The 12,972-nt window shown below is 41.4% G+C and overlaps 1 protein-coding gene across 2 annotated transcripts in view; it reads right to left on the bottom strand.

Annotated features, from left to right (window-relative positions):
- PATJ (PATJ crumbs cell polarity complex component) overlaps positions 1 to 12,972 on the bottom strand; it is a 208,714-nt gene that overhangs the window by 152,786 nt on the left and 42,956 nt on the right. For both annotated transcript variants that reach the window (XM_077277129.1, XM_077277128.1), the window contains 6 exons: positions 11,365 to 11,508; positions 6,806 to 6,882; positions 6,406 to 6,462; positions 5,413 to 5,547; positions 3,219 to 3,374; positions 136 to 198 (listed from right to left, as the gene is read on the bottom strand). In XM_077277129.1, the coding sequence (XP_077133244.1) occupies positions 136 to 198; positions 3,219 to 3,374; positions 5,413 to 5,547; positions 6,406 to 6,462; positions 6,806 to 6,882; positions 11,365 to 11,508 (632 nt within the window). The remainder of the gene's footprint in view (positions 1 to 135; positions 199 to 3,218; positions 3,375 to 5,412; positions 5,548 to 6,405; positions 6,463 to 6,805; positions 6,883 to 11,364; positions 11,509 to 12,972) is intronic.

A 12,972-nucleotide genomic window follows, 5' to 3' on the forward strand; every position in this document is an offset into this window, starting at 1 on the left:
TGAGGCGAAGGAGAAAAGTAATAGTATTTGTAAAAGTTTCATGTAGTAAAAAAAAAAAAGTTTAATGTAAACAGATTATTTTATGGGTGCAAAACTCTGCTAAGAAGTTTTTTCAAAAAGTTCAATATACTTTACCTTTTGCTGATAATCATCACCTGCCAACTCTGGAGATGTGAAAACTTGATCGTCTTCATCTGGCTAGATAAAAAAATGTATATATATGCATATAAATGAAGGGAGCACTTAAACAACATAATGTAACTCCAAGACAATCACACTTCTGTGAAATCAACCTGTCCAGTTAAAAAGCAACACTGATTGTGAATCAGTTATTACAGTTGTTCTGCAAATGGAACAGACAACAGGTAGAAATGATAGGAAATTAGCAAGACAACTCCTATAAAGGAGCGGTTCTGCAGGGGGTGACCACAGACCATTTCTCTGTTCTCATCCTTTTTGGCTATTTTGGTCACTTTTGCATTTTGTCACTGCTCTCAACCCTTTAGGAACAGAAGCATGATGTGGTGTCTACAACCCACAGAAATTGCTCAGGTAGTGCAGCTCATCCAGGATGGCACATCAATGAGAGCAGTGGTAAGAAGGGTAGCTGTGTCTGTCAGCACAGTGTCCAGAGCATGGAGCAGATACCAGGAGACAGACCAATACCAGGAGTCATGGAGGGGAATGTAGGAGGGCAACAACCCAGCAGTAGGATGGCTACCTACTCCTTTGTGCAAGGAGGAACAGGAGGAGCAGTGCCAGAGCCCTGCAAAATTACCTATGTAAGGCTACTTTCACACTAGCGTCGGACGATGTACTACGAATTGCATCGGTGCGACGTACCGACGCTAGCAGTGAATGCGCCGCACAACGGGGGCAGCAGATGCTGTTTTTCAACGCATCCGCTGCCCCATTGTGAGGTGGGGGGAGGCGGGGGCGGAGTTCCGGCTGTGCACTCGCGGTCGGAAAAGACGGGAACAATGCACCAAAAAACGTTACAAGCAACGTTTTTTTGGTGGCGACGGGCCGACGCAACACGACGCAACCGTTGCACAACGGTTGCAAGGTGTGGCAATGTGTCGCACTGCGTCGCTAATGCAAGTCAATGGAGAAAAAACGCATCCTGCAAGCACTTTTGCAGGATGCGTTTTTTCTACAAAACGACGCATAGCGACGTGCAGTGCACGACGCTAGTGTGAAAGTAGCCTAAGGCCACTAACATCCAAGTGTCTCTGCAAACTGTCAGAAAGACTCCATGAGGGTGGTATGATGGCTTGAGGTCCACAAATGGATGTTGTGCTTACAGATCAACACTGTGCAGGGCGATTGGCAGATTTGACATTGGCGCCGTGTTCTTCATAGATGAGAGCAGGTGACAAACGTGATAGAGTCTTGGGACGCCGTGGAGAACATTCTGCTGCCTGCAAAATCCACCAGCATGACCGGTTTGGCAGTGGGTCAGTAATGGTGTGTGTGTGGGCGGCAGGTATTTCTTTGGAGGGCCTCCTCTCCATATGCTCGCCAGAGGTACCATGACTGCCATTAGGTACCAGGATGAGATCCCCAGACCCCTTGTGAGACCATATGTTGGTGCGGTTGGCCCTGGGTTTCTTCCGATGCATGACAATGCTAGGCCTCATGTGGCTGGAGTGTGTCAGCAGTTCCTGCATGATGAAGGCATTGTTGCTATGGACTGGCCCGCCCGCTCCCCAGATCCGAATCCGATTTAACACATCGGGGACATCATTGTCCCCTATAAGAAGGCAATAGCTGAAACGTGCATAGAGGCAGGCACCATCACCCACCAGAGGTAACCTTTGTACCATCTTGATTTTTTCTTGTAGTTCTTCACACTTCTTTAGGAGAATGTTTTCCCACTAGGATTCTTTGGTTTATTCCTTGTATGTATTATCCTGTGAAGTGTGTTACCTTACCAACCTTTATATACAACCTCTTTATAACATGTGGTGGGTTCCTGGTGCCATTTTTTTTTTTAAACAACCTTGTCTGTCTTTTTTTTTTATACAAATTTTTTCGTATTTTCTATTATTATTGGTTCTTGTGTACATTTTTTCTTTCTGATTCTATCTGGGACACCATGTCTGATTCCATCCACAAACACCATGTTGCACCACAGACTGTCCATGAGTTGACTGATGCTTTAATGCAGGTGAGGGAGGAGATCCCTCAAGAGAACATCTGCCGCCTCATCAGGACCATGCACATGTGTTGTAAGAAGGTCATTCAGGCAGATGGAGGCCACACACACTACTGAGCATCATTTACTTGTCTTGAGGCATTTCCACTGAAGTTGGATCAGCCTGTAACTTCATTTTCCACTTTGATTTTGAATATCATTCCAAATCCAGACATCCATGGGATATTAATTTTGATTTACATTGATCATTTTTATGTTTTATTGTTCTCAACACATTCCACTATGTAATGAATAAAGATTTACAACTGGAAAATTTCATTCAGTGATATCTAGGATGTGATATTTTGGTGTTCCCTTTATTTTTTTGAGCAGTGTATATATTTACATTATAACAAGAGTCAATATCAGCTTTAAAAATAAAACTAAGTTGGAGTGATTTTTACAGGGGTATTTTTACCTTAAACATGTATAGCATAGCCACAGGATATGCCATAAATGCCAAATTTGTGCAGTTTTTAAGAGTTATGGCACCACTGCCTTTCAAACAGGGAAGTGATCGCAAAGAATGGGAAAATGGATGTTGCATAGCCCAAATTCCCTATAAATTAATATATGGCATATCCTGTGAAGTTGGACCTAGTTCTAGTGCAATGACAGGATCCTATATTCCCAAACTATAGTGAAGCTTCACAAAACATGCTCATAGCTATGCTTAGTATCATATCCAGCAGATGTCTACAAACCATCATTATGTCTAAACAAACTGCAAAAATACATTTTCAAAATCCCAAAGATTGAAAATACCTATGGCAAAACCCCAAACCTAAAGTCATATCTATTTGATATGTTCATATGAAATAAATAAAAAAAAATGGTAAGGTCAAACCTTAAAATGATGCTCAAAGCACCAAACTATGGCCAAAAACTAAAATCACATGAAAAAAAAGGATAAAAATATCAAAGAACCTAAACATTGGAGTCGTTATTTTTTTTGGGAACGCTGGTGATACTCATGAAGTGAAGAACTGACAGCTTCTGCCCGTCACCGCTGCACACTTACATTCTGGATCCTCAGGTCTTTTGGATTGTCCACAAAGTTGTCATTTTCATCATCGATCAAGCGGCGGCAACACACCAGTGTAAATGGAGGGGGCACTTCTTTAAGGAAGGAAATGGCTTCTCGGCGAGACTTTCCATAGAGCTGGACTTGGTTCACCTACGGAGAAATAGCGAGTAGGTTTAGATTGTTTATGGACCACACCGATACATTGACCATGTAATTTTTTCAATGGTAGTCAGATCATCCAAAAGTAATTTTAATTTCCTCATATGCCCAAAATGGGGCTCAGACAATAAGACAGTAGAAGATTGTAATCTGGAAATTTTTGTTTTTTTTATTATCTGGATTATCAGGATGTAACTCTCGATCAGTACTGGTCAATTCAACTTTTTTTTTTTCTGGTGTATCTTAGCTTTTGCTGTTTTCAAGTTTTAAAGTTTTTGCAACTTGTCCTCCTTTTATAACCAGTGGATAATGAAGTGTGTGCGGCTTAAGGTAAAATATAATTTTTAGTCCAAGATCGGTTTAAAAAAAATAAAAATAAATTAATCTTTATAAATGCGGCACATTTCCAGGCAAATCTGAAATGGCGGCGACGTGTTGGCTGCGACCAGCTCAACCAGCGACACCATCACGACTCTACATTGAAACTTTTCTGCAGACACATTCTTCACTGTTTACTCAACATTACGTCTTGTACTTGTAGGGGTTTTTTTGTGTCAAAATATGTCATTTCTTTCAGAGCGAGATTAAATTTCCTACAAAACCTGATCCAACAGCCCTTTGAGGTTATTAAATTATGTGCACTCGGAGTACTGACATGACAGTATAGCTCTTTAGGTCAAAATGTGCGTGAGCCGAATCCTGATAGACTTTATGAGAACAGTCTCACAATAGCAAAGTTTATCAAGATTTGTTACCAGACTAAAGTATACAGTTATGGCAACACATCTGACCAGTCATCTGCGACCAATCCCTGTACTCCCTATAGAAAGACGTTCTGCAGGAAGAGCAGGAATCGAACCATACCGGGGACTGGAGCACAGTTATGTTCTCTGATGAAGCCCCTTCAGACTGTTTGGGACATCTGGAAGAATGATTGTCTGGAGAAGAAAAGATGAGCACTGCCAGGAGTCTTGTGCCTGCCAACAGTAAATCTTCCAAAGACCATTCATGTATGGGGGGTTCCTCAACTGAGGGGGCTCACTCTCAATTTTGACTAAAAACATGGCCATGAATAAAGATTGGGATCTAAACCTCCTCCAAGAGCAACTACTCCCAACCATCCAGGTGGTGATGATGCTTTTTCTGGCATGATGGAGACTAAGTCACAAGGCACAAGTGATAACTAGGTGGCCCAGTGAGCAAAACATTAGCATTTTTGATCCAGGTCTAGGAAACTTCCCAGATCTGAAACCCATTGAGAAATTGAAAACCTGCAATCAATCCTCTAAAAAAGACAAAAATAACCGATGGAAATTGTGATAAACTCCAAGCACTGCTTAGGCAATAAAAGGTCATAAGTCAGAATAAGGCACAGAAGCCAATATCCAGCTGCTATGGAGAAGGGCAAAAGTCTGGAGAAATAAGGGTCAACACCGAAAATATTAAGACTTTACAGAAACTTCATGTACTTGTTAACAAACGTTTAAAAACTTCTGAAATGGTGATAATTTTACTTCAATAAGTATAGAAATATACAATTAAAATATCTAAAAACAATGAAGCAGCAAACTGTGAAAAACAAAATTTGGGTAATTCTCAATTTTTAACCACGACTGTATGTACACGGTGAATTAACTAGCAGAATAGTGAGTGCAGCTCTGGAGTATAATACAGGATGTAACTCAGGATCCGTGCAGGATCAGTAATGTAATGTATGTACACAGTGACTGCATCAGCAGAATAGTGAGTGCAGCTCTGGGGTATAATACAGGATGTAACTCAGGATCGGTAATGTAATGTATGTACACAGTGACTGCACCAGCAGAATAGCGAGCGCAGCTCTGGGTAATAAAGCATGTAACAAAAGACTCTACCTATTCTTGTATATGTATTTCTCAAGTGAATATACATGTTAATCATATCTACTCATACGTAAGCTTTATTGCACACAACAATGCAGGTAAACCATCTTAAAACAACCTGCATCATATGAGCACGATTACATTTGCATATTGATTTAAATGTTTACCTCTAATAATTCATCTTCAGGTTGCAGAATGCCAAGTTTAGCCACGGGACCTTCAGGAGCAATGGTGGATATATAATGGTGACCATCAAAGGAGTCCAGTTCTACGCCCAACCTCATGGTGTGTATTGGCAAAAGCTAGGGATAAAAATATAAGATATAATTATCCCCAAAAATCAGATACATTGACCAACACTAAAAATGCAACTTCCTGTGAGAACATCAATTTACAGATACTAAATAAAACCTACACTATAACCAACTTCATGTCATAAATTATTGTTTCCTATTTATCACGATTTTTTATCTTTTTTTCTATGGAAGGAAACATTTTTATTTATATTGAAGGGCTGAAAAATCACTGTTACCTAGTCCTGTTTACACAGCTGATGGTTTGTTCAAATGTATCAGAGATGGCAGGAGCTTTCAGCTTGATGCTGTGCAAGCAGGACAGGCTTTCAGGCTCAAGGTAAATAAGATTAATTTTTGTATTCATTAACAACAATTAGTTAAGACTAGCCATGAAATTACATAAGAGTCTAGCAAGTGGCACAAAATATTTTATGACTTTTTTTTTTCCACAGCTGGAAGAACACAATGTACAGTGTCAGAGCAGCTCTGCTTCATACACGGAGTAATGGCCGTTACCAGGTCCTGCAACTCAGCTCCTATTGAAGTAAACGTGTTCGGAGTTGCAGTACCAGAATTGGCCACTACACGGTGTACGGCGCTGTGATGTCCCAGGCTCTATACACACTGTTGGCACCCAGCTGCGGTCAGACCTGCAAACAGCTGATCAGTGGTGCCAGACTCCCACCCATCTAATATCCATAACATATCCTCCCAACTCATCAATATCCAAGTCCTAAACAATCCTTTTAATCCCAAGTAGAAAAAAAAAAGTGAAATGTTTCCATATAACCAAAAAAAAAAAATTGTACAGATCCTTCATATTGTGCTAATTAATGAAGCCGGTTATTTCAAAGAAGTCCTGACCTTGGAATATTTCTGCAGCTCTTCATCATCCTCAATCTTGGTATTCAGATCAACCACCTGCACATTCACAAAGAGAAACAATGTAATTATATAAATGACTGCAGTCCTGGACATTAAGTCAAACATTTTTGAAAGTTAACTTTACAAATACTGGAATACCTCTTCATCTATTTTGCTGCTATAATGATGACATTTAGGACATGAATATATAAATTATTTTTCATCCCTCACACTCATATACTTTCTCAGACACCCGGCACATTGATGAAACGCTACCCAGCACTTCCAAGATCCAGCAGTTTTGCAAGAGTTCTTGCTAGTTAGAGACTTAATCCAGTCTCGTGTCACTAGCTGCAGAGCTGCAGTGATGTCCTCACATTTATCGGGGGGCTGAACATACCAATACTTGATAATCAGGTCCAAGATGCTTCTCCCAATTCGACTTTAATGCTTCAGTCTCTGGAGAAAGGGACGATTCTGGGAAGAAAGTGATGATTGTAAAAGTCAAATAAATCTAAACCATGTTCATTATTATTCCTGCAAATGTTTATGTCACACACAAGAATTACACAAAGGCCATTCATGACACGAGTCACTGTGGGCCCTTAGAGTGGAATATATGATGGTAATGGTGAAAAAAACAACAACTCTATCCTACTAAAATAAACATGCTGTGCCTTACCATAGTTATTCAAAAACTATAGGTACATTACATATTATACTCCAGGCAGTCACTATTCTGCTGGTGCAGTCACTGTGTACATACATTACATTACTGATCCTGAGTTACATCCTGTATTATACTCCAGAGCTGCACTCACTATTCTGCTAGTGCAGTCACTGTGTACATACATTACATTACTGATCCTGTACTGATCCGGAGTTACATCCTGTATTATACTCCAGAGCTGCACTCACTATTCTGCTGGTGCAGTCACTGTGTACATACATTACATTACTGATCTGGAGTTACATCCTGTATTATACTCCAGAGCTGCATTCACTATTCTGCTGGTGCAGTCACTGTGTACATACATTACATTACTGATCCGGAGTTACATCCTGTATTATACTCCAGAGCTGCATTCACTATTCTGCTGGTGCAGTCACTGTACATTCATTACAATACATATCCTGTACTAATCCCGAATTACCTTCTGTATTATACTCCAGAGCTGCACTCACTATTCTGCTGATGCAGTCACTGTTTACATACATTACTGATCCTGAGTTACACCCTGTATTATACTCCAGAGCTGCACTCGCTATTCTGCTGGTGCAGTCACTGTTTACATACATTACTGATCCTGAGTTACACCTTGTATTATGCTCCAGAGCTGCACTCACTATTCTGCTGGTACGGTTACTGTGTACATACATTACATTACTGATCCTGTACTGATCCAGAGTTACCTCCTGTATTATACTCCAGAGCTGTACTCCCTAGTCTTCTGGTGGAGTTACTGTACACACTGCACATACATTACTGATCATTACAGGATCAGTAATGTAATGTATGTACACAGCGACTGAACCAGCAGAATAGGGAGTGAGTGCAGCTCTGAAGTATAATAAAGGAGGTAACTCAGGAAACATTTGTGTAAAATTCTCACCTGTCATCAATTGAGGAAATAAAAGGAAGTGTAAACAGGAATGCACATAAATGCATTTTAAAGGGATCATTTATATAATAATGTTGGGGATGGGGAGGGTGGTAATAACCCGTCTGACAAAACATCATTGTCATCGCTCTCCTTATCGATAAGGAGCAATCACAGACATTATTTGAAGGCTTGGCAGGTACAGAGTCTGGTCTGGTTTAATTAGGAGGAGGTAACAGGACACCTGTTATAAGCACCAGTTCTGGGGCAGTCTTCCCTGACATCTCGAGCTTTTCTGCCGCCGGACATGACAGTAATATTGCCTGGGTTGCATAAATAAGACGATCTGACAAGCCTTTATGGAATGGAGTGACTGCCTTGTCCGGCGTTTGACCCCGGCTCGGAGCTTAGTGCACATCTAATGTTCCTACTTAAGAAATATTTAACTTGGGAAACGCTCCGGCCTCCGTAAAGATTGCTTTATCAGCCTTCACTGTGTAACAAGGACAGGGGGCCTCGAAGGATGCTCATTAGCAATGACACATCCCATCTGTGCAGGTCCTCTGAACTAAATCAAATATATGCAAACATTTAACAGCCACTGACGGGGCAGTCATGTGGAATGTGCTGCGCAGAGCTGCCGACCATGGGAAGGGGCACATCGTTATGGGAGTGGAAGAAAAAGTGATCAATTGCTTTTTTCCCCATCTAACTTGACTTGTAACAACTCTTTGCTAAGTTGAAGACACTTATTTTTTCTACAAACGGATCCAGGGCCTACTGAGAACTCTTGGGACCCCATAGCAAAAGTTCTATTTGGACCTAGCAAAAATATATATCTGTTACAGAAATGGACAGTGGCATGTATGGCAGCGCGTAAACAGTTACTGTGCCACTACTGAAGCCCATTAGTGTATTCACCCACTACCACACCTCTGTCATGGTCCAGAGAGTACAATGAACCTCAAAATTCCCCTCCTCCACATACAGCATGATATCCCCACTGTAAATTAGCCCCCCACTAGCTCACTATGATAACCTCAGAGTGACTATAGCAAAGTATGATGTCCCCACAGTGCCTCTATACAGTATGATAGCCCTTGCAAAGTGTGAAGCGCCCCCATAGTATAATGTCCCCAGTCACTTTCCCACAAACATTAGGACCCCGTCACCATAGTAGGACAGCATGATTCAGTATGATGTCCCCACATGCAGTATGAAGGTCCCATAGCCCTGCACCCCTATACACAGTATGATGGTCCCATAGCCCGGCACTCCTATTCACAGCATGATGGTCCCATAGCCCAGCACCCAGATACACAGTATGATGGTCTCCTAGCCCAGTACCTCTAAACACAGTATGATGGTGCCATAGCCAAGAACCCCTATACATAGTATGATGGTCCCATAGCCCAGCACCCCTATACACAGTATGATGGTCCCATAGCCAAGAACCCCTATACATATGAACCAATATAGAGGAAAACTGAAGGAGCAATTCCCAATATAACAATGTTTATTGATAAAATTATCACAATACAAGATCAATATATGCAACAATATTCAAAAAAAGAGTAAAAATCAGATGACAAAGGCATCTGTAAAATAGTATCAGCAGAAAAAGAAAATCCACGGGACCATACCACCAGGCCAAAAGGACTCAGTCGAAATGATACAGGATATTTGATAGCCAGTATGTCCAAGTGCATATATCATATAGGACAAATAAATATTTAATAGCAGATTGCAGTATCTAAGTCCTTATAAAATACTTTAGAAGATCATGATGGCCCTCGTGTATAGACCCGTGGAATGGACACCACAGAGGTGTCCATTCCACGGGTCTATACACGAGGGCCATCATGTCCACAGGTATTGTGCAAGTGTCATTTTAGTTAGGCCCTATTACGGGCTGACTATGTCATATTATGCTTTGTGATGTTAGGCCAATGCGTTTAGGTGCAATACATGGGGCAGTGATCTTCTAAAGTATTTTATAAGGACTTAGATACTGCAATCTGCTATTAAATATTTATTTGTCCTATATGATATATACACTTGGACATACTGGCTATCAAATATCCTGTATCATTTCGACTGAGTCCTTTTGGCCTGGTGGTATGGTCCCGTGGATTTTCTTTTTCTGCTGATACTATTTTACAGATGCCTTTGTCATCTGATGTGTACTCTTTTTTTGAATATTGTTGCATATATTTATCTTGTATTGTGATAATTTTATCAATAAACATTGTTATATTGGGAATTGCTCCTTCAGTTTTCCTCTCTATTGGTTCATATGATTATATGGAGGTTTAAAAATCCCCCTTCTTCTTTCTTGGTTTTCTAATTTGGTTTATGAGGTGTTCTCGTTAAGTACAAACCCCTATACATAGTATGATGATCCCATAGCCCAGTACCCCTATACACAGTATGATGGTCCCATAGCCAAGAACCCCTATACATAGTATGATGGTCCCATAGCCAAGAACCCCTATACATAGTATGATGGTCCCATAGCCCAGCATCTCTAAACAAAGTAAGATGACTCCACAACAGTATGATGGCTCCTCGGTCCCCCCCCCATTATACAGTATGATGAACCCATAGCCTCTTCACCCATATACACACTATGATGGCTCCATAACCACCCGTATAAAACAATATTAATGCCCCCTAGCCCAGCATCCATATACACATTATGATGGTCTTATAGCCCAGCACCTTTATGCACAGTATGATGGCTCTATAACCACCCATAAACAGTATGGTGGACCCTTAGCCCCAATATATAGTATGATGGCTCCACAACAGTATGATGGCCCCTTAGTCCCCCAATACATAGTATGATGGCCCCATAGCCCCTCCACCCATAAACACACTATGATGGCTCCATAACCGCCCATAAACAGTATGATGGCCCCTTAGCCCCAATACACAGTATGATGGTCCCATAGCGGCCCAATACAAAATATGATTGCACTATAGTCCCACTATATACAGTATGATGGATCCATAACCACCTAACAATAGTATGATGGCGCCAACAGTCCCGCTATGCACATAATAAGCCCCACCTTACCCCTCGTTCAAGGGCCCGATAACAGCAGCATGGTCCGCCAATATGGATGGTAAGCCCTTGATCATAGTGGTGGTTTACATGCCTGAACTCTGCTCCATTCAGAAAGGGCTCTACAGCATCCCAATCTTGAGACCAGTGGGAGTCCCTGCAACAGGACCCCAGTAATAAGCAATATTTTCACCTAGCCTATAGATAGGTGATATCCAAGATTTTAATTGCCAACTTTTGGGCACATTTGCAGACATCCTACTTCCCTCTCACTTTCCAGTGTAACTTTACCTGCTTTCAGTTCATTTGTGTAATTGTCCTCTTGCTCTTTGCTCTCTGCGTTGTACTGGGGACCTTTGAGGACCTCGCTTATTGCACCCCTTGGCGGAACAGCAGGTAACGGAGGTGGAGGCACGGTTGGCAATGCTGGCACATCTACAAACAAAGAGATGCTTTTATTTAGGTTGTATGTGCGGAAGAAACAACTTCTCCAGTCGCAGGAAGGATGCCATTAACAGCGGCACAAAAGCTGCTAGCACAACAAATGCTTCTTGTCTGCGGAGTAACAGGTAAAGATAATTAGCTGAACACACAGCCTGGCACAGAGCGCAGCACCCAGCTAGGAGAGCAGAGTAATGCTGTCTGCAGCACGGCTGCCGGGCACAACAGGGGATGCAATGTGTGGACTGATCACAGAATCATGGCTGACACGAACTAGTAAACCTCTGGTGGTGTGGGGGGCTGACGACTAGACCGTAATTTACTCTGCTTCCCTCCCAGCACGACGTCAAAGAGGGGACAAGGTTTGTTTTTTGTTTTTTTTAATACAGCTCTCAAAAGCTTTGTCCAATTTCCACCAATGACAGCAGCAGGAGGCCCGAGCCGTACAGCAGTCAAAGTCACTGTAGTTTCCCACTTTTTTTTATTTTTAAAGATTTTAGCTGGGGAAATGTAATTTAGATGCAGGATAAAGAGTTAAAGGGGTTTGAGTGTTTTAGAAGCTTTCATTATAAAAGTTCTACAACTTTTCTGGCAGACTAATTATCGCTTTTGCTCTTTTTATGCAAAAGTGGTTCTAATAGTGACTTTTACTTGTGCCTTATTCGTTATTAAATTTGTACCTTTAACGCTGGCGGACACAGACATAAAAGGCCCCCGTGCAAGAACCCATATGGGCGCTTTGCAGCCCAAGAGCACCTAAAAATCAAAAAATTGCACTTGCTTTGGGCCCTTTAACCTCTTAGGCCCCTGTGTGTTTGTACAGGTTGCCCCATTGATATGTCCACAGCTGATGTTTAAGTTAACTTTATTCCACTTCATCTGTCATTTTTTTTTGGGGGGGGGGGTGTAGGTAGGGGTATAGGTCAGCAGTACGGGACTGGATTTGGTAAACCACATGATTTAGCCCAATTCATCATTTGCGATTTTTCTACATTTCACTAAATTATTGGAAAACTGCATTCCAATACCCTACCCAGTATAATTTTGCATTTTGATCAAGTGAATGCTATGGCATGGTATAATAAAGCTTATTTTAATTCTTCAGGAACATTTTACCATTAAAACAATGCAAAAATAAATCTGAATCCTCAAAAACTGTGCACCCATTTTGACATATTTTGCACAATGCACAAAATCCACCAGTGCAAATACAAATAAAAGAAAAATCACTTAAACTGCAAACCTCATGATGAATCAGGGCCCTGGGGCTTCAATTCCCGGACATTCTCAAGTTTTCCGCTTGCTGTCAGTGAATTAGAACACTCCTTTTTACATTCCCTTGTACACAGCCAGCCCTGCTCTCAGGTGATAACTGGATACAATTGTATCTAATCTGGACATTGCTCTGGAATCCACACTGATACATTGTGGCAATCAACTAGTGAGATCTGTGTAGCT

Source organism: Ranitomeya variabilis, chromosome 8 (genome assembly GCF_051348905.1).
Source record: "Ranitomeya variabilis isolate aRanVar5 chromosome 8, aRanVar5.hap1, whole genome shotgun sequence".
Lineage (NCBI taxonomy): Eukaryota > Metazoa > Chordata > Amphibia > Anura > Dendrobatidae > Ranitomeya > Ranitomeya variabilis.